Below are 22,938 nucleotides of genomic sequence, written 5' to 3'. Positions count from 1 at the left end.
CCAATAATTTTCCTTCCCGGAACTGCTACATACAATCTATCCAAAGAGCTCTGAAAAAAATGGAATAAAAGGAATAAAAGTGGATGAAAAGGAAACGATGGTCTTGTTGATGTTACTGCACTATTCACATCAATTAACCAAATCTTGACCAAGCAAACTAACAAACCTTTTGGACAACCAAAGTCATATGCGGAAGCATTGGTAAACTTATTAGAACTCTCAATACCAACTTCAAATTCGACCGACAAATCACGAAAGTTCAGAGTCTGAAGAATCAAATCCCATCAATCACCTCCTGAAAATATCCAAGAATTGATGCAACTGGTATGCCTAAACTACTAAACCCAAATGACATTTTATTTATCCATAACTACATTTTTTTTTTTAATTCACAGCTGTATTCATCCCTACAGAAAATTCCCCCTGGATCCAAAAAGGTACAGTTAACTCACCTTCATGACAACAATGAATAACACATGGACACATACACAAACTACTCCTTGAAACCACTAATATACTTACTTACCTTCCTACATGTATGATACCAGATCCACACTTACCTAATGAAAACTTAAGAAAACTGCTGTTTTTATTCAGGTGCAGTGAGACCTGGTCTCTTTTCCAGAGCTGCATTTTACTAAGTGCAGTACGTATTTGAAGAAATTACTCGATACGAGTTGTGACATAGAAATAAGCGAGCTGAAATGGATAAAACTTCAGTGGGAAGCATAGTACACTGATCTCGAACCTAGAGCAACCCTGAAGCTGTCACTCTCAGCTTCCAGATTGTCATTGCACCGAAACAACTCCACATAAACTTCAGATAAAGTAAGCTCCTTCCTTTCCATGATATCTAAATGTACTGATAATCAAATTGTCCAATAAAAAAAAAAAAAAATACATAGCGGCATCAGTTTCACCGAACAACAACGCTCAGGTGATCTGTAGTGCTACAGCTTATCTGGCTAGAGCGCACCAGGGGTCTATTGCTTTCTGCATTGCCCTCATTCACACAGTAGACGACCATTGATGGAGCACTATTTGTTGTAAAAGCTGTCAATCATTCAAGGAAGCTGGCTAAATGCTTATGCATTAATTTGTTGACCCCAAGCGATTGGTAAGTGTGAGCCACCGTCACTCAAAGAAAATAGTTATTTATGCCCCAATAGCAACCACAGAATTTAAAAGAGGACAGCTGTAGCAATCTATTCATGAACAACTCTACATAAAACTAAACAGCATGGTCACCAATGGCAAGAGAACTTTTTTTTTTTTACGAAAGGACATTTTACACATATTCTATAAGAGTGATCAAGCAAATAAAAAACTTTAGCATTCCATAAGCTGTTTGAAAGTGTACAGTTGCTTTAATGGTAAGTGAATTTTTCAGATTCGCTAACACTAAAATATAAAGTCATTATTATACATGCCTATGGTAATTATACTAAAACATATACCAATTTCATACATAACTAAACAAACCAACCAACCAACAGCCCTACTTAGCATATTAGTAGTGTATAGTAGTAGTAGCTTTATTTTTCTTGGGACATTGAAGTTGTATCTCTCAAGGGAAAAAAACACAGCTTCCCTGCCTTTAAAAACTAAGAACACACAGACAGCTGTGAGTGTTCAATCCAGGAAATTCAAGATTTGACATATGCATAAAATTACTGTTCAGATATTTCCCTTAATTCAGTGCCAAAATAATATTTATTATATTAAATATTATGTAATCACTATTACCATGTCTGTGTGTGATTTGAGGACAGTCATTTTAACCCTGAAATGATTAGCATCTGTTTGGCATTCCCACTAGATGTCTCCAGTTGACCACAGAATATTTGTAATTCAGGAAAAAACAAATTTGAGATTCAATGCCATGGTTTAAATCAGAACTTTATTAATATAAATGTTTAATTAATAAAGATAATTTTAGATCAGAAGTGCACATAAGCTTCCCTTGAATTTTTCAAACTCCCTATCAAACTGCATATCACACTTAGTCCAAAAAAAAAAAAAAAGAGATAATTTAAGAAGACATTAAGGTTAGGGTTAGAATAATCATATCACCAATTAAGTTTTTGTTTATGTAAAATTTGTGCAATGCAAGTCTGGTCATTACCTGAGCTCCTATGTCACCAATAACAGATTGTAATTGTGATTACACAATTGAGATTGATGGTAAAATAAATGCAGGAGGCTGTGACATCAGTGCTGCAAAGACCATAGCTGTGATCCACAAACAGTAGAACAGCTCTGCTGGCTGGTCACACCCAGAGAAGAACTACGCTTGGCTGTGGTTTTGACAAAACATTTAGACTGTAACTAACTGTACAGATGACTGCAACGTCTCACTGAAAACCAAAAACTTGAGGAAGTGAAGGGAATTGTCCCGCACGTAGCAGCGAGCCTCCTCTGGCAGGTTCGACTCCCATGAGGTAGTGGCTCATGCCAGCGTGTTGGAGAACGGCTTGTGTATCAAAGGCCACATGGTGAAGTGCTACTGGCGCAAAGAAATTGCCGAAGTGAGGGCCATGCAGTAGATGCTCATGCCCCAGGTAGTAGCCCCACCCCTCTAAAGGCACAACCTCTGTGTGCTACCCAATGCTCCCCCCCCACACACACACACACAAGTGCAAGCTCCCTCGAATTTCCGAGTAAAACTCTCAGAAATAAACATCAACTACATGTACTTTCTTTCAACTTGAACAGTATTTCTGTTTTCAGTTCAGTTGTAATTTGTCAGCGTTGGACCTGGCAGTTCTGCCCACCTGCACTGTTCATGTGCTTCTTGCTCTAATAGGCCAGACCAAGGCTCTGGCAGTTAGCTCATGAGTAAATTGTGTGCACTGTTCCTTAAGTCTCAGCCCATTATGCTTTATAGTGTGTAACCACTGAACCCTTCAGTGACCTGTGTGCCTGCCACTCTGTGGCTTTGGGAAATGCTGTGCTAACCTGTGTTTAGCATCTCAGACCCTGAATGCACTCTTCACCAGAACCTGTTCTCAGAATTTTCCTCTGTCCTTTCTCCTCCTGCAGCAGAGTAATCCAGGTTCTGCTGCTCCACCATATGGCCAGTGGTGCAAGTCCTACTGGAATGGTCAGCATATGGGCAATACATGCACAATAACTGGCAAATGACCACGTCCACTTATGGAGTGTATGGCCAGGCCTGGAACCAGCAAGGCTATAAGTAAATACAGATGTAGGTACCACTTCGCCACCTCCAAATTGGAACCATTACACTTGCTCCACTAAGGCAAATATCCAGTGGGATGTACCATTATGCCAATGAGGAGGGGGTGTAAAAGGACTACAGTCAACCCAATGTGCAGTATATTTGGATCAATAACCTGCCCTAACCACTGATCATTTTTATTACTTTTTTCCCCCATCCCTCCTTTCCTGTTCTCTGGACAGGTTTTTAAGGTCAAGTTGTCTGTCTTTTTAAAAGCAAATAGAAAAATAAAAACTTACACATTTTTGTCTGTTTGTTTGTTTTTGGCAATAGAGTTAATTTTGGAATTTCATGTAATCTCTACTTTCTTTTCAGTAGTCTCACCTCCTAACAGGACTGTTCTTCTTGTATAAAGCAATACTTTCTTTTTGTATGACTTTTTGTTGGTTGTCTTACTCCCTTTATCATTATAAAACTATCACTTCTGTACATTTGTTCTTTGTTTTTTTTGTTTGTTTTTTGTGTGTGTGTGTGTGTGTGTGTGTGTGTGTGTGTGTGTGTGTGTTTTGATGTTGTTTTCTTCGTTCCCATCAGTGAGGTTTTCAGGAATTTATTCCTTTGGTATTCACTCATTAGACCCTGGGATACAGGTGAGAGGATGTGGATCATCAAACAGATTGCTGTGTTTTGGAAGGTGTGTTTTTAGATCAGTGCAGCCATGGCAACAGGCTAATGTCACAGAAATATTTCAGAACATTCTAAAACTTGACAGTCTCTCAAATGAAATCCCAAAACCATTGTCATTTCTGTTAAAAAGATGACGACAGCAAAGCTATGCACCATTCTGGGTCAGAGCAGTAGGGGGAAGCGCTAAGAAGCCTCCGTCATGATAGTGATCCACTGATGAGCTGGAGGATGGCTAACACAAACCCTCCAATCAGAAAAAGTCTGGAAAATAGCTAACACAAACCCTCCAACGAGAAACAGAACCAGTTCCTAATTTAAAGGAAGGAAAAGGTCATTATTAATAGAGGTCTTTTAAATGTTTTATTTATTTTTATGTACATTAATTTAAAAAGGAATAGCTTTACTATAATTAATATGGTGTAGTCACATTACACCATATTAATTATAGTAGCTCATATGACTTGAAATGATTGGATTTCAGATTTGAATTTTCATTTATATTTTCATGCTCTGATGTTTTGAGAAGCTGTAATGTGTCTGTAGTTTCTATACGGAGGCTGTTTTTTTGCATGGCTGGGTTCTGAAATGCTGTAATGTCTGTAGGATCTGTGGATAGGCTGTAATGTGTCTGTAATTTATGGCGAGATGCTTTCATGTATCTATAGTTTATGGGGAGATGTTGTCATGTATCTGTAATTTATGGGAAGATGCTCTCATGCATATGTAGTTTGTGTTGACATTCTGTCATGAACTATTAATATTAGCACAGTTAGGTCATTTGTGTAATAATCATGCTTTCTATCTCCAAGTTGTGCTTCTCTTAATGACAAATATAACTGTTTTCCTATATATAGTTGTGTTCTTTATATTGTTTTTATATTGTTATTTCTTTTCATTTAGAAATATGCAGACTAAGTGCTCAGGTGTAATTAGTGTGATAAAAAAGGTTCCCACCTATTATGGCTTAAAAACAATGATCACCTATCCCCAAATACCAATATAACAATTTGCTCTTGTGTTCAAGTTGTTTTATTTCCCTCTTTCTTTCCTTTTTATTTACTATTTTGAATTAGTTAACTCGAAGTAAATGCCTGACTCAATCAAAGCCTTAGACTGAGACAAAGATCCATGAATATGCATGAACAGATCTGTTGAGTCATTCCTTCTCGTGCTGCCCTGACATCAGTAGTTAAAAACTGATTTCAGCAGAGTCAGTTCAAATTTACAAGAAGTAACTTCAAGTCTAGAACCTCTTGTGAGAATAGTACACTTAGACTAGCGTCTTATTTTATATGATAATCTGATACCCAGTTTGTTAGTCTGTCTAAACTCATTTAATTTGCTCTTCGCTACTCTGTCATCCTAAAATAATCTTTTGTCATTGGTAGAATTAAGATTAGTTCTGTTTGGCCGACAGTAATTAGTTTTAATATAGCCAACTGCAAACCTATGTTTAAAGTAGTCTTCGTCTGAGGAGATGCTCAGATGGCTATACACCTGTGTGCTTCTTGGGACACCAACCTCAGGGACTTCATTAAAGTACAGGTGCAGTCCAAACAAATTGGAGCAGCCCGTCTTGGAACATCTTGGGCGATGAAGTAGGGTTGCTGACAGCATAGAGGAAAGTTTGGGAGTATATGTGTCAAAGTGAAGAATTTGGTCATGCTGAAGCTCTAAGCAATTTTTTATAAGATTTGTCTTTTGCTGTGGGAGGGGTGTTCTGTCACGTTTGCCCCTCCCGGGTGTCCCAGTTCCCACAGCAACGCCACTATGTTTACTTACTTCCTGGTTTTGGGTCTCTGGATTGTTGGATCTCCGCCTGTTTTGGATTACCCTCTTTGCCTATTCCCCATCTGTTTTGTTTACCTGGTTGACTGCTTTTTGGATTTTAGAAACTGGCTTATGTTCTCTGGATTATGACTGTGCAATAAACTGCATTCACGTTACTGCATGCGACTCTGTCTCTGCTCATGCTCACACTGATCCAACACAGGATTTAACTCAGCAGCCTATAGTGAGGCTTCCAGAGGCTGGGCTACATGTGTTAGAGCAGCAAATCTTACTAAATTCTTATTAACATTTAAGATGAATGTTTCACCATATATCATTTACTGCAACAGGCACCATGCTCTATAGCCAGTAATGCATGACTGAAACTATGAGCATGCTACAAGCTAGGGAAAGAGAAATGCAGTTTTAGCTGTAAGTTTTAGCCTGACAAAGATATGAAGCACCTGTGGTGCAAGATTGTAGCAAAATGTAACCAAGCTGCACGTTTACAACAGCACCATCTACCCAACAGACAGTGAATAGAGTATGAATTCAAATAGCTGGGTTATTACAGTCAGAAAACATTTGACAGCAAGATTGTTTAGGGTATAAAAAGCCAGTGACCATAGTAATTGGGATTTTTCATAGATTATTGCTTTTCATGAAGCTTTGTATCTCTGTAAAGACTGCATTGCAGATGAAGGCATGAATTCATCTTGCTCTTTCCCTCACACACACACACACACACACACACACACACACACACACATACACACATACACACAGATGTTCTGGAAGTCCTCCAATTAAGAATATTAACAGAATGAATGACAATAATAAAAAGCACTTTGTATGGAGACAGTGAGATGTCAAAACCACAGACAGGGTAGTAAATCAAATTTTCATCACATGTGAGCTGGATAGTGTGTAGAAACATGACCTACTACAAAGGGCATGTTATCTAATTTGAAAGAGAATGATATGGTTTTAGCTTGTTGCATGTTGCAATACATATGTGGTGATGTCTGTTTTAATGTGGCACTGGCTGTGCTTAATGTTGTAATATCTAGAGAGCAGACTGCTGGTGGTTCTGCTTCCTCTGGAAAAGCTGAATTTAGGACAATCATTAAGTACAGGTGTTCTGTATCCTGGTTATCCTATTCATCCCAGGAAAGTCATAAATTCTAGAACAAGCAAGAGTGATAGCCACCATTAGATATACAGAATATGCCAATAATTGTCAGATGGGTTTGTACTATGTAATATGATAGAAACGCCTGCATTCAACTGCAGCCACCAGAGCAGCTCCTCGTTGGTTTGGCTCAGATGCTTCTTCTCCTCTTTCTCTTTCTCCAGGTACTTCTGCAGGTTATCGTTCTCCTCTGACAACTGCCTGAGGGCAGAAGACACATGGTGTGATCCATAGCCTACTGCTAAAGATACAGTAGATCTGCGAAGCTAACAGATCTATGACATGAAGGCTTATAAAGGTAATTTGGAATGATCTCATTTAATCAAGCCTAATGTAACCCTTATGAACTTTCATGAACTCATTTAAATAACAGTAACATAGTCCTTAAGAACTTTCCTAGAATCTCTTAGGATGTTCTGATGAGACAATCCCTTAAAGGTTTAAAAGAGTCTCCCTTAAAGGTCTTAGTTCTGCTCATACCACATACTGATGTGTGAGTGAAACAGTGCAGAGGTGTAAAGACCTGGACTTGGCAAGATGCAGGTCTATCCTCTCATTTTGGTCCTATTCTCTTGCGGGAGAACCTGAACACGCTTCTCCAACAGCACGTTCTCCTGGGCCTGATACACACACACACACAAGTAGGTTAACCAAATCTGTTCATGAGTGCTTCTGGGCAGGGCCTCTTCACAGCGCTTTGCTCGGTCTCTTAGACTGTGGTTCTGAAACGTCAGTGTGTCCACCTGATCCTTAAAACACACACACACACACACACACACGCAAGAATCAACACTACAGCCAGTACAAGGGAAAGGTGGGAATGTGTACTGAATGTGTACTGACACTATAAGATAAAGGTGGAGGGATGTAAGGGATCTCTACCTGCAGTGACAGTCTGAGCTTCTCAAGTTCTTCCTCCAGAGATTTCTTCTCTTGTTCATGGGCCTTCTTCAAATCTGGCAGAACATGTATCATTACTGCTGGATATATAGAACACAAATTGTATATGCTACATAATTACTACTGGATATATAAAACATACTATATATACTAATATACATATAACACATATTAGCATCTCTTTTACTGGCTCCTACCAGCTAACATTCATTAAAAGCTATGTTAGCATTATTGCATTTCCATAGGACTTACTCTAGATGGTCCTGTTGTGCTCCTGATGTAGAGTGACCAGGGTGGAACTGTGAGATGCCCCCATGTCCTGCAGGGCAGCCTCATGACTCTGAGTCAGTTCCTCCACCTGCCCAAGCACACACACTCACACACACACACACACACACACACACACACACACACACACACACACACACACACACACACACACACACACACACACACACACACACACACACACACACACACACTACCTTACCCTACATCCTGACAAGTGCAGAACCATTACTCTGACAAAAGCACATACATTACCCTACAGCCGGGCCAGAGCAGAACCTTTACTCTGACAAAGAAAACAGGTAGTACTCTGAGAATATAAAACAGTTAGTACTCTGTCAAAGTGTCTGCCTCTTTTAGCAGTCTCCAACATGACACATCCAGACAACACCATCTGCTGTACTCCATAACAGAACAAGTAATATGCCATGAGTAATATGCCCCCTTATATCTTAATGTGTTGCCAATTAAATGATTATAATATGAATTTAAGATGAAGTCATGGTAATGTCATGGTAATCACCATGTGATCATGTGGTCAATTCCATTACTCACTCAGAGGCTGGTCACTTGTTGCCATATCTTTCACGTCAGTGTGCATGACATGTGTTATGGCTTCAGCTTCAGCATCACTGACATCAAGCACCTGGCTTGCTAAAAAGGGATTAAAATGAAAATAAATGGTCTTGGCATTAGCTTTAACACTCATCATTTTTAGAGTTTTTTTCTGCAGTAAGAATACATTTTTCAAGATTTTTTTTCCATTTAATGTACAAATCAGTAGTGTTCTATATATGAATGTTGTTTTTAGTCAGTGCTGAACTGATCATCTTTATATCAACAGCAGCAAAGTTGCTGTTAGTCATTTTGTTGGATATTGATATTTAACAGACTTTGCTTATGCTAATTACAAGAGATGTACAGTTGTGAGTTGTGTTAGCATGATGAAATCTAATATTCATTTCTTAGACTCACCCAGCGGTGGGGTATTATTGACCTCAGGCTCTTCCGGGTGAATGAGCTGGAGCTCTTCAAAGGCTTCAGCCTGAGCTTCAGCAGTCATCAGCTTCAGCATGTGTCTTCCATCTACAACATGGATAAATGTCAATTTGTTATTATGGTGTTTGTTAATTTATATAGACTTTACAAAAAGTGCCATAATTTTTAATTGCATCAAGCTCAGTTTTTATATTTGTTTTCTACAATAAGTAATATTTTCCTGCACACTATGGTATCTTGACTGCAAATTCTGAGAATTCTCAGTTTGAATATTTACACTGAAAATTTTTTTATTATTGTGGGATGAATGTTAGGATTAATACCAATCATTGAACAGCATTTCTCTTGTCATTCTCTTATCTAGAGGTCATTTCCATTACTTGCTGATTGTTGGAGGCTGTTTGTTGGAATAATTTTGGTCTCATGTTTACTGTATTTTGGATATTATACATAAAAATGCTTTTTTACATAACAATTGTGGGCAGATGATTGTTCATTTATTTACTTCTTTAGATCTTGAAAAAGATTAATAATGCACTAATACTTCAAGTGGTATTGCATACTTTAGTCATCGCTGATCAGAGGATAAAAGCATTTTCAATAGGTCAGTTTTTGTCACTCATTGCAAAGCTTAGTTTACTGTGTTTATTTATAGACGAGATTTAAATTCAAGCCCAGGCCAAAAAGATGAAAAATAATCAAATATCCTCAAGGCATCCAAGTAGAAGAACATGAGGGGACATTTTGAGCGAAGTGCAAATGAGATTAAACAAAAATGAATTTTAATGAATAAAGCAACAAAATGGCAGTGGAGCAAACTGAGGGCAAAATGTAACAGAAAAGGTACTAAGAGACTGAGTAGTATTGGCATTCATAGGCTTGAAAGGCAGATTCTCAGGCTGGGAAAGATCAATGCAAAGCACTGCCTGCATGTTGGACTGATTAACCAAGTACACCTCATAAGTCGAATGACTGTGCATGAGGAGAAATTTGGTGTGCTTACTACCTAAAACCACACATGCTAATTTTGCTCTTTGAAAACTGAAAATGCAATAATATGTTTTTTATTTTAGAACGGCTGCTGAGGAAAACTATGTATATTCTCTGTAAGATTCTGTAAAAGTTCTGTAATACAAGTCTGTTCTTTACTTGAACTCCAGAGGTCTTCAGTGGGGCATGTCAGGCCATCTGTATCCTCCGTTTGTATCAGATACTAGGGTTAGGGTTACAGAATATAGAAAACATACATATTCTATCTGTAAGGATTTTATATGTAAATTCTCTATTAGGACCTAGAAAGATTCTGTAAAAGTTAATGACAGCCGATAGAAAAATATGTAAATTTTCTAGAACTCCATATAAAGATTATGTAATACTTCTGCCAGTGTACATAAAAATAGATATGTTATCTAGAAGGACAAAATACTACATATCATTGCCACCTGGTGGTGAAAAATGAGTCCTACAATATAATAAGTATTACTTTTAAAAACAAAAGAAATATATAATTTTCAGTTATTTTGCACTTTTGCTATCCATTTTCTCACAATTACTTAATTACTTAAAAAAAAAATTAAAAATGCAAAAAAAATGAAAAAGAAAACGAGTCAGTAAAGTTAATAAGTGGACCCTAACTGAAATGCCCCCTTGACCCAAATCCCCCAGCACAATAATGTGACCCCCTAAAACACAATTCTCTACCTCCCATTAAGCCAACCACAGGCATATGGTGAAAGATACTCCTGTCAAAACCCTTAATCACTAATAATGGTGGAGTAAAGTAAAAGGCCCATACAGAGTAGTACACTTCTCTTGTCTCTCCATAATGCACCACTCAAATGCCCTCAAATAGATAACCCAAATAGTCCCATGCCTTCATTGCAGCCCAAGTCTGGTCCTCAATAATACAATTAGTTATTGTTTTATTCAGGGAAATCTGAAAAACAGTAATCAATGGAAACAACAGCAGTGTTTAACAAGCACTGGCAAATGCCTTACCCTTTTGCTTCTTGCTCATTCACATCAACTATGGTGATTGTTGCCACTGTAAATTCACAAAACCTAACCCTAAACCAAACGCACACACAACCCCACACCTGCAACCATGAGAATGTCCTGGTCAAGGTGCACAGGTTAGATTTCACATTAATTCATTTTTAGCCCCTTTTTACAGAATCATATTACCTATGCAGTACACCTATGTGTCCCATTAGGGCATCTGCCCTGCCAAAGCCAGTGTGCCCAAGCTTGGCACAATGGTTCATGAGGATGTCCTTGTCAAGCAGGGTGTCATGGCTGTGTACAGCTAAGCCAAAATATCTTAGAACTTGAAGGAAGAACCTATGTGCTTTATCAAATAAAACATGACGAGGATCTTCCAGACTCTGCTGGCTTCAATGCAGGTGTTTACTCCCAGGTGGAAACTAATTGGTCTATGAGAGTCATATATGTAGAAAGAGACATCCCTGGGAAGAAACTGTTGGGTATTTGGGATGTTTAACAGTGATTATTAAGTCACACCACCTGTGGTCTGTAATTTAAACAAAAATCCAGCATCCAACTGCAGAGCAATGTGTATAGTCCAAGTTCTTCAAGCTTTGTAATTAGCCTGTGGGGGTTGAATGGTGTCGAAGGCTAAAATAATGGAGGGCCTGGGATTGAATGGAAGGCATGGATTCCTTCCATAGCTAAAGCTGGTGGAAGTAACTGTAAAATCATTAACTGAAAAATTATTACAGCATCTTTATAGCCCCTATATGCTATGCAGATGACAGATTTCACAATTTTATTGAATTTTCATGTGGCCATATAAATTTATTTCTAAATTATTTCATCCTATGTCATGTTTACTTCTAACAATTTCATGCAAACATTTATTTTCAAATATGTTTACTGCACCAGCCTAAAATCACCTTGCTTTGAACAAGGGGGTGGCACAGCAGTGTTTTTGCTAAATTCATCACTTCCATGAGATCTTCAATAGTTACAGTTATAGAATAGTTTATTTGACAAAAAACCCTGGTAAACAAGGATTAAAAAAAGCATAATATGTACTGCTACCACAATATTTTCATTATGTAGCAACATATCAAATCAGATCAATATATTATGTTCCTTTTACTTGCAGTACATTTGATCATGGGACTTCAAGATAATCACTGATGATAAAATGTCCACCATTGTGATGAGTCCATTCATGCAACATAGGCTGTTTCACTCTGTCATAAAAGACTAAAAGATTGAACTGACTTTTCAAAAGTGTTATGAATCATATGTGTTATCTGCAGTTAATTTCAGATAATTTCTGTTTTTTGTAATTGCTATTAATTTGAACAATTTTAATATGGGAATAAAATCCTTCAAAAAGGCATTTGCAGAAATTTAATGTCTAACACTAAAAAGGAATATTAAAAATCATAACAAATATGTGACATTTCCTTTGGAATCATATTAAACAGATTCAATTAAATACTAAAGCCATATGTATGGATGGAAATCTTAATAGTATGAAATGATAGCTTTAAAAGTGTTCTGATAAAAAGCCATTGCTCATTCATCTGTTCACTAGCGCTCTCAAAGAAGCACATACCAAACTAGTCATACATATGCTGTATCAGCACCTTTCAAAGCTAAGACAGCATGGACACTTCACTGAAACAAACCTTGCCATCTGACAAGGTCATAAAACATTGCATATACAAGGACAACACTACATGCAACAGCTTACAAAGACAACAAAACAATTGATATAAGGCATGAAATAGAAAAGGTTGCACAACAGCAGGAAATCATGAAGCTCTGTATCGATCCTAGAACTAGAGAAGTTCAAGAGACAAATTTACAAAAAACTCTATGCACAAAAAACCCTATGCCATATTCCTTGTTCTACTGTAAGAAAAACACTATTTTGTGAACTAATCTGCAAAATATTTTTTTAGATGATGTCCTTCAGCATGTGTGGCCATTCTGTTTACACAGAAATTAGATACGCAAGTGCATGTGGACACACACACACACCGACCACCACAAAGGTGCTATCATATATAATCATTTTATAAATTCGACAGCAAGATCCTATGAGGTGTTTATAGACATGATCCTGTACTGTGAACTGTCGTGAGAACAGCTGTAATTTCCAATCACTTGTGTTCAGGCTGAATGCATTTCATGCAATGTTGTAGGATTCACAATATGGAAAGGAGTGCACATAAACAGTCAAATATTTTAATATAATACCACATTTCCCTAGGGGCAGTAATGTAATAAGACTGCTCAGTACTGAGCTGTAAATCAGTTTTTGACCATATAAACTGTAAAACAGTATGTTAAAATATGTGCCCCCCCCACCCTACAAAAAAAAACCAACCTAACAATATTCAACATGTCTTGCCCACCAACCCTATTTCAGATGTGAATTCATTCTTAATTCATCCTATTCTAAAACACTCCGAATTCATCCTATTCTAATAACACATCAGGCACTGCCTGTACTTATAGGCCACATCCAGTCTTCAGTACACACACACACACAAACAGAGACAAACATAAACACACACACACACAGAGAGAGAGAGAGAGAGAGAGAGAGAGAGAGAGAGAGAGAGAGAGAGAGAGAGAGAGAGAGAATACTAATTTTGAACACTCATTTTGGTAAACTTCAGAGGTCACAGGATGTTCCTAGCTCGCTCACGCTGAGTGAGAGGCCTGTTCAGGGTCCAAACATCAGGTCTAGGGGCTTCTGCTTCCTCAGGCTCCGACTCACTGCTAGAGCTCCCAGTTTCACAAGTACTGCTATGGCTATCACTGCCACTGAACTCATAGCAGTCCTTCCCCTGTCTGGTCGCCTTGTCTTTCCTGCTCTGTGTTCCTTTCTTTCCCTTGTGCTGTGGTGTTTCTGGGTCTGCTGTTACTCTTAATATGGCCTCACAAGTTGGGTCTTGCAAGTCCTGCCATGTGCAGGGTCTCTGGGGAAAACGAAGGGCTGGGTGTGATGTGGGCAGCACTGAAAGTCCGGTATTAGAGTCTTTGAACTTAGGTTTGAGCTGCTTGTTGGAGGTGGAGGTCTTTGCCTTGGAGGTGGCCACAAACCAGTCCTGTCCGTAAGAAAAGGTTTTATTTAATGTGTGACAATAACAAACATGTACACCTTTACAATTTGTCAATCAACAAAGGCTTTCACCAAAATGCGATCAAATAACAGCAGCAGATCATCCTTACACCTGACATTCAAGCTGTTATTGTTAATTAAGTTTTCCAGGAGTAATGGGACATTTTACCTGGGAATGAACAGAGTTGATGTGGTATTTCACTCCACTTTCTGAGTTGAACTCTTTCTTACATATCAGACATTTATATTTCCCGGCTTGAAAGTCCCCCTGCAGAGAAAATAACAATCCAGGTCTATAACATTCACAAAGCACATCCTAAAATCATCAACAAACAAGTGAAGCTGTTTATTTGGCAATTTTAGAGGTTTCTTCATTTAAGCAACTGTAGACAAAAATTATAATTGTTCATTTTAGAATTTGTTTATTGAGGGGTTGATGGGAACAACACACTTTCTCCCTAGAAACACTGGTTTCTTTATAAACTACTTTTCATACAAATCAACTGAGCTCATACAAATGACTGACTTTTCACAAGGGACCTGTAGGTCTTAGCAGGTAAGGACCTAGACAGTGGTCACAATGAAGACAAGCTGGAGGGTCCCCCACTTGATGGTGTGCTCATGCTTTATAAATAAAATTTCCCACTCGCCCTCCTCTGGGTAGCCTTTTTTCTTCAAGCCCGGCTCCTTTACCAGAGGCCTGGAGCATGAGGGTCCTGTATAGTATCTTAGCTGTTCCCAGGACTGCACTCTTCTGGACCTTGGATGTTGTTCCTTAGATCTGCTGGAGCCATTCTCCCAGTTTGGGGGTCACAGCCCCTAGTGCTCTGATTACCACAGGAAGCATTGATGCATTCACCTTCCACATCTTTTCCAGCTCTTCTCTCAGCCTTTGGTATTTCTCAAACTTTTTTGTGCTCTTTGTTCCTGATGCTGCTATCACTTGGGATCACTACATCTATCATTACGGCCCTCTTCTGCTGTTTATTCACCACTACTATGTCCAGATGGTTAGCCATTACCCTTTTGTTTGTCTGTACCTCGAAGTCCCACAGAACTCCCACAGTCATTGTCCACCAGCTTCAGAGGTGTATCCCTCCTGTCCAAAGTGTAACCATTTGGTTATGGCATTCCATGTATATACCTGCTAGCATCTTGCATCCCACTGTTATTTGCTGGATTGTTTCTGGAGCATCATCAGGGTTTATCGTCCAATGATGGTTCCTCATTTCCATCCTCCCCAGGTTTCTGCTGCCTGAGGTACTCAGTATACTCCTGGATCTTGGTTGTTTCATCCTGGATAGTGCTTCTGATGATCACCACTCCTCCGTCCTGCTCCTTCCGCTTAGCGTACATTGTCAGAGTGCTGGATTTGAGCACTCCTTTGAACATTGTGAGGAGTTGTCTTGATGTCAGTGGCTTTTTATTTAGGCCAGCTTATTATGCCAGTGGGGTATCTGATGAATGGTAGTGTGTAGGTGCTTGCCCTATATACTGTCTCAAGCCTTCCAGGATCAACGTGTGGGGGATTTAATCACAGGCTCTCTCTCTCTCTCTCGCTCTCTCGCTCTCTCTCTCTCTCTCTCTCTCTCTCTCTCTCTCTCTCTCTCTCTCTCTCTCTATATATATATATATATATATATATATATATATATATATATATATATATATATATATATAGAGAGAGAGAGAGAGAGAGAGAGAGAAGGAAAAGCCATGCCTTACCAAGGTGCAGAGCCCCAGGTGAGCCTTCAGACCTGACACACTTGTATAGAAGCAACCACAACCCTAAGAACAATACGGAAAAAAAAAAAAAAGTATACATACAGATGCAATGATTCAAGCAAACCTTATGAATTGAGATATGAAAAAAAGACTCTCAAGGTTCAGACCTTGTTGGGGCACTGAACCTTTCTTCGTAGTTTAACCTCATTCTTCCATTTTCGCAAAACTTCTTGGCTGAATGCAGGTAAACCAGGACGGGAATATCGCAGCTACCAACAGACAATCAACGTAAAAAAATGTAAAATCAATGTAAAAAAATATTCGGGGCAGTGGTGAACCAAATTTTTAAGGCTAACACAGAAGAACCATGAGGTTCCTTGTGACATTATGCTACAGAAAATAATATTGATAGTCTAACCTGCCATAACAAAGTGTTTCTGTAATATGTTGTGGTACCTTCCTGTCATCGGGAACCAGGTCTTGCTGCACCTTTCTCTTGGGCCACTCCTTCACCAGCTCCTGGCTGGCTATCTCTTGCAGGTGGAAGATAGCCACCTGAGCTGACATGCGCTTGACCCTGCTGCCAGACACGTGCTCTGTACTGGGCTTCCTCTGAACCTTGACCTCCTCATCTCGAGCCTCCTGAGGCACCTGCAGAAATCAGGAACATAAGCTTTAACGCTCTAATTAGACACTAATTAGAATTTTTTAGGCTTTTGAGGTTTTGTTTTTGTAAATTACAATAGTGTACAATATTGAAAGTGATGCCTACATTAATTTACTTAGTTGGAATAGATTTCAGTGTGGATTGTAACAAGGAGGCTCACCCTGATGTAAAGAGATACCAAGATCTCAGCTTACAAGAGACCGTGGCAAACTGGGTGAGGTACCAACTGATAGTAGAACCCAAATGCAGAGCAGAAAGGGAGCTTGAAAAACTGTTGTTTTTTGTTTCAAACTTAAGGTCACTTTACAATAACAATACAGATGGAAAGACACAATAGTTAACACATTTAACACATTAATTTATTAACTATTAACAGAAGAAAGGTGATGAAAATGTTGAGAGAAGAGGTATATTTGAAGTTGAGATTTGAAAAAGAAAGTGAAGAGCAGAAAGAGAGAGACTGTGATAATGTGTTCCATAGTTTTGGGCCCATGATACTAAATGATCTGCCCCCTTTAGAGAACAATATAAACTTAGGAATGGAGAGAAGACCTACATCAGAAAACCTAAGTGTATAGGCAGGGCAGTATGAGTGTAGATGTTCAGCTAAGTAGGGAGGTGCAAGACCATGCAGAGCTTTGTATGTAAGCAGGAGGAGTTTAAACTGAATGTGTTGAGGGACAGGGAGCCAGTGTAAATTATGTAGAATTGGGGTGATGTGGGCTGATTTTCTAACATGTAAGGGAATTCTAGCAGCTGAATTTTGAACATATTGAAGTGAGCAGATAGTTTTGTTTAAATTCCAAGAAAGAATAATCAAGATGGGAAGTTGCAGTAATCAATATGGGAGGTGATGAAAGTGTGAACCAGAGTCTAGTGATATTATGGAGGTGGGGTTCAAAAAGTACACTAAGGCTCCAAACTGCGGATGAGGGTTTCACCAAAACACCATCCAGACTGACTTTAAAATCAGAGAATTTGGAGACAACAGATTTAGAACCAATAAGTAAAACTTCTGTTTTGTCAGGATTTAATTTTAGGAAATTTATGCTCATCCACTGTTTGAAATCTTGGATACAAGGGAGTAAAGCAGGATGTGGTAAGCTAGTGTTAGCTTTGGTGTTACTATCAATCTGAGTGTCATCAACCTAACAGTGGACATGAAGACTATGCCTGCAGATAATCTGATCAAGGGAAACACTTTGAGTAACAGTATCAGTTTGCAATTCGTGTTTACCAAGGATGATAAAATGTAATCTATTTGAAATATAGGAGGTAAAACATTCAAGAACCTTATTAGTAATTCCAATGTCTAAGAGGCAGGTGATAAGTATGTTATGGTTAATTTTTTCAAACACAGAACTTAGATCTAGAAGGAAAAGAATATTCAGGTTTCCAGAATCAGGAGAGAAAAGGAGATCACCGAGAACAAGTAGCATGGCTAGCTCAGCGCTATATTTAGTACGGAAACCAGATTCAAAAGCTTCAAATAAATACTGAGTATTTAAGAAGACTGCAGTTCAAAGGCTACAACCTTTTCTAATACCTTGGCTAGAAGGGGAGACTGGAAACAGGCCAGTAATTATCAAGGAGTGCAGCATTTATTCTAGGTTTTTTAAGAATAGGAGTCATAGTTGAGGTTTTGAGAGCTAAAGGAACATAATTTGAAGTAAGGGATGCGTTAATGAGATGACAGATGGGGGCATAAATAGCAGAACACCACTTCTTAAAAAGAAGAATGGAGGCAGGGTCAAACTGGCAGGTAGACAAGCTAGATTTAGCCATCAACACAGAAATTAGAGATGGCTAGGTGAGAAAGCAGAAAAGTGTTCAGCAACAGGGTGTCCTTGTGATCAGGCATGTTACCATTATACCATGATACCATACCCTGATTACTTTGGAGTCACTCTGTGCATTAGGTAGGCTCAGAACAGTGGCCATATGTGCAAAACTTTGCACCATCAGTTAAGAATTTTGGGTCGCAAGATAATATTTTTGGCAAGACACATTGCAGTAAACTCAGCAGTGTCTAGCAGGCTTAGCCTACTTTACTATGGCTTCTAAAAGACAGAAGTGTTTTGATCTACAGTTTATTTTAAAGCTATTAAGTGACTCTGCATTGTTTCTCCAGGCAGGTGACAAAGTGAGATAATCAGATATGGTAGAGAGTAAACCATAGCAATAAACTCCATTCAAATCTTCCAAAACACAGTTTGCAGAAGACAATTTGGTGTGGTTTTGAATGTATAATGTAGCTTTAATCATAGCTCATACAGGAACACTGTTCTCCGGTCATAAAACCCCTCTTTGAATGTACTGAGGACAGGGCTCACCGGGCCATGCTCAGACTTAAGGTGGTACTCCAGGCCCGCTCGAGAGCGATACGCCTTTCCACAGTGCTTGCACTTCATTAAGAGTTTGGCCAACTCTGACTCCTCCTTGCCACATTTTTTCATGTGGTACACATAACCCATTATACTGGTAAAGCTGCCAGTGCAGCCCTGAGAAAAGAAACAACAACATATAAAAATAAAGACAAACAGGTTGAGTCAATGCAACAGAAGCGAGTGAGGACTTAAAGGCAAAGAGATCTCAAAGCCCTTGGGGTACAAATGGATCCCCAAAAGTTTAACTTTGTACATTTTTTTCACTCAGACCTATTTTGTTTGAACTATCTTTAGCTAGCTTTGTTTGACCATCATATTAGAAAAAAGTAAATATTTATACTGAGGAATGTTGCTTTGTTGAGAAAAAAAAAAATCTATGCATAAAGAGGCCACTGTGGCATTACTCTGATAACCTTTATCCACCCAAATTATACAGATTACCCCTACAAAGTTTTTACCAACACATTCCAGAGAATTCAGTGCTGAAAGTAGCACTATATTTGCAAAAGGAGACAACACAACGTACAACACAATGATTAATTAGCACATTAACCAATTAGGAAATCCAAAACTATCCCAACTGAACATAATTTGTTATCTTTCTTGCTTTTCAAGGCAATGCACACATACCTCACACCCAAGTACACAGGAAATTCACACATACCTCTTTTGAGCATTTTAATTTTCCCATCCTCTTCAGCACTTTTCTTAATTTCTCTTTCACTTCCTGGTCATCTAGTCCATTCCCATCTGGGATGGGCTACAATGCAATACCACTTTTCCCATTAAAAAAATACTGAGTCCTATGTAATAAACATGTCATAATCATCTTTATCCTTACATTGACGATTGCAGTCAAAAGTCCTTGAATTAGAAGCAAAATGAGTATTTCTGAAATAATTATGACAAACAAAATTCAGCTGAGAAACACACCAGTTTACTGTGGTCGGCCATTAAGTGGTACTTCATGCCTGTTGAGGTCTTTAGTTGTTTCCCACATTGTTGACATGTAAAGGGATGCTGTAATAATAAAGAACCAATGAGATGTGGTACTCTGAAAAGCACCTGTTGCATTTAGAGCCTGTGCTTCCAGTACTGCTGGGTGCATGTACCAGTGTGCCTTTAGAGCCTGCTGTGGTAGCTAGGTGGTTATGGTACTTGACTATTAGTTAGAAAGATGCCAGTTCAAGCACCCCCCACCACCAAGCTGCCACTCTTGGCCTGAGCAATTCCCTTAACAATCAGTTGCTCAAGTCATAATTGTAAGTTCCTTTAGATAAAAGTGTCAGTTAAATGCCATAAATGTACTGCTGGGTGCATTTAGAGCCTGTGCTTCCTAGTAAGTACTGTGGTGTACATTTACCAGTGTACAGGTTGCCATGTGTTTCTTCAGGCCCTCCACTGTTTTCCGCCCTACACTTTTGCATTTGGGGCAATTGATTCGGCCCTTAGACAGAACCAGCAGCTGCCACCTCTCCTCCTGACTTCCTGACAACATACATCAAACAAAGCTGCTCAACTGTCTCAATTGGAGTACACACACAAACCATTAGCCAAACACCAATACAGGTCAATCTGCCATGCCTTCATACCATCATAATAAGTCAACACTACATTTTACTTCTGATTAACCATGTCAGCATTTGTAGGGTGCAGTACATATTAAATCACTGTATGAAAAGCCAGAGCAAAAGAAATATTTGACAATTTTCTTTTACCTGGAGGAAAAGAGGGCACCTCTTTCTTCATATAGGAGAACTCATTCTGGGTCACAGCACTGTTACTGTTACCAGTTGGACTCTTGTGGGTGTAGTGAGCTACAGGAACTATCACAGGCACTGTGGGGAAGGACTCCACCCATTAATTAAACATAGTGTTTTTGACCATTAACTTGGTCTGGGTGGCAAATTTTGTTTTTAGTTATCTAGGAAGTGATCATGTCAGTGCCATGCTCTGAATGAGTGTGATAATATTACCAGGTAATGAAACTTTTGGGTTGATAACAAATAAAATCTACAAGAAACTGGTTCCCATTGTGGTAATTTTACTACAATACAGAATATATTTTCTTAAAACAAAAAATATATTACATATGCTCCCCTGATAAAGTAATCCAATCTGAATAGGGTGTTCGGAATAGTGCAGTAGGCACAGTGAAATAGTGAAAAGTGTTGAGCAGGGGGATTATAACATACCTGTCTGTTTCACCTCCTCAATATATTTTTTCAGTGAGGCCTGGCCTACTTCCTCCATTTTTCGTTTCTTCTTCATGTCAAAGTCTTAATAAAATGGAAAGTGAACATAATGTAGTCTATGAATTTAGTATCATATACACCTATGTATCAATTAAATTATTGTGTAGTTAAAAGTTAGATCTCCTCTGAGCAGGAACATAATTTAGTAGAATGTGAAAATATGTGTACTGTGGATTAATATTAACACACATATACAATTGACTTTGCTGGAGTATATCAAAAGACACTCTACATTTGCAGTCAATTTTCACATTGGTTGAAATCTGTTGCTCACCTGACTCCCTCATAATCTCTATACTCGGGCCAACTCTTTCCTCCATTCCAACCAGAGTGGCCTGACCTGTAGCTAGGAGCTGCCTTTCACAGCCATTCATTAAGTTTGCTTGGACTACTGGAGTGCAAGATCCACCTGTTGAATCTTCTGCAGGCCCTATGAAGACTGGCTGCAAGTCATGATACCTGAAAGAGTACAGCATAGAAAAACAAAACAAAACATACAGATGATAATATTGACCAAGGTTTTATTTTTGTCCAGATTAAATAAAGGAAATGGTTTTGAGGCAGTCTGGGTCTATTAATGATATTTTAGTTTAATATTGTTTTTAAAACAACAGAGAAGAAGACAACTGTAATCAGTCTAATTATCTGCATTTGGTATCTTATACATGCAATAAAATTAGATAAAGGACACTGTAATAATTTGTAAAAGGTTCTAAAATATCATGTATTTTCACTCACTTCTTTCTGCCATATGTTCTCTTTATCTTTGGGGAGCTTGCTTCATCATTCTAAGATCCAAGAATACACAGTGATAGAACACATTTACACAGTGATAGAACACAGTGACAGAACACATTTACATAGTGATAGAACACAGTGATAGAACATGGTGATAGAACACATTTACTTGGTGATAGAACACATTTTTTCACATATTCCATGGTCTGTCTGGTGGCATTTTTAGTTCCAGGAAAAAATCTAATTCTCTAATTCTAAACCCATATGTGAGATCATGCTTAGCAGAAACAGTGTACTTTTGAAATGCATGCCATTTGTCATGGCTAAGTTGAAGAGGTTTGGGTTAGGTTTCTTACCATGGCTGTAACTTCCCGCTTCCTAATTTTTAAGACTTCTGAAAAGATGTCAATATATTATTATTATTATTATTACCATTATCATTAGTGTTTCTGTTGGGTTTTTTGTTGTTGTTGTTTCAACAAGTGTAATAGGTCCATGCAGATTTTTAATAATGGATGACGAGCTACATGTGGGTTTGTCGGCTACGGACAAAGTTGTAAATTACGTGAACGAATGTTGCAGTGATTTGGCAGATTTGATTAGGCCTACCTGGCATTTGGGGCTTCAGCTGTGGCCTTGAGGTTTTTCTCTTGCTAGGCACATACATTGCAGACATGTTAGCTACCTTGGATGACCTGAGCTTGCGCTTTCACAACTCACCACTGGGATACATAGAATAAAAGTCTGATCACGCAATAGAACCACTGCTTAAATACATATGAACATCGCATTTAGAGGCTAATTCCATTAATAAATTCCTTTGGAATCGCGGCAGTCGTAGTGTATTCAGTACCAAAAGATGATGTTGCTGTTGCGCTACGCTACGCTATAGGCCACAAGTGCATTCGTTTTTCAGTAGCGCAAAGACCACTAAACACAATATCCATAACGAATTCACGAAACGTAAGCTATACACAACTGTGGATTTACACAGTGATCCACGAAACCCCGTCTAGTGCAGCACAAACATTGTTTCGAGTCC

At 38.6% G+C, this 22,938-nt stretch overlaps 1 protein-coding gene across 4 annotated transcripts in view; it reads right to left on the bottom strand.

Annotated features, from left to right (window-relative positions):
- Nucleotides 1–12,000: 12,000 nt before the first annotated feature.
- The window catches only part of znf512 (zinc finger protein 512), an 11,321-nt gene continuing 383 nt past the window's right edge, over nucleotides 12,001–22,938 (bottom strand). For 2 of the 4 annotated variants that reach the window (XM_035524443.1, XM_035524442.1), the window contains exons 2-16: nucleotides 22,506–22,618; nucleotides 22,253–22,290; nucleotides 21,897–21,946; nucleotides 21,433–21,617; nucleotides 21,099–21,182; nucleotides 20,622–20,741; nucleotides 20,267–20,391; nucleotides 19,837–19,923; nucleotides 19,568–19,663; nucleotides 18,850–19,017; nucleotides 16,306–16,500; nucleotides 16,017–16,118; nucleotides 15,850–15,912; nucleotides 14,294–14,392; nucleotides 12,001–14,110 (exon numbers count right to left, since the gene is read on the bottom strand). In XM_035524443.1, the coding sequence (XP_035380336.1) occupies nucleotides 13,682–14,110; nucleotides 14,294–14,392; nucleotides 15,850–15,912; nucleotides 16,017–16,118; nucleotides 16,306–16,500; nucleotides 18,850–19,017; nucleotides 19,568–19,663; nucleotides 19,837–19,923; nucleotides 20,267–20,391; nucleotides 20,622–20,741; nucleotides 21,099–21,182; nucleotides 21,433–21,617; nucleotides 21,897–21,946; nucleotides 22,253–22,290; nucleotides 22,506–22,572 (1,908 nt within the window). In that variant the 5' untranslated portion in view covers nucleotides 22,573–22,618 and the 3' untranslated portion in view covers nucleotides 12,001–13,681. Of the gene's footprint in view, nucleotides 14,111–14,293; nucleotides 14,393–15,849; nucleotides 15,913–16,016; nucleotides 16,119–16,305; nucleotides 16,501–18,849; nucleotides 19,018–19,567; nucleotides 19,664–19,836; nucleotides 19,924–20,266; nucleotides 20,392–20,621; nucleotides 20,742–21,098; nucleotides 21,183–21,432; nucleotides 21,618–21,896; nucleotides 21,947–22,252; nucleotides 22,291–22,505 lie in introns of all 4 variants that reach the window. The other 2 variants (XM_035524444.1, XM_035524445.1) reach the window with 2 other exon arrangements.

This window comes from Electrophorus electricus, chromosome 3 (assembly GCF_013358815.1).
Source record: "Electrophorus electricus isolate fEleEle1 chromosome 3, fEleEle1.pri, whole genome shotgun sequence".
Lineage (NCBI taxonomy): Eukaryota > Metazoa > Chordata > Actinopteri > Gymnotiformes > Gymnotidae > Electrophorus > Electrophorus electricus.
The sequence above is the reverse complement of the archived record's forward strand: the minus strand, read 5'-3'. Positions and strand labels throughout refer to the sequence as shown.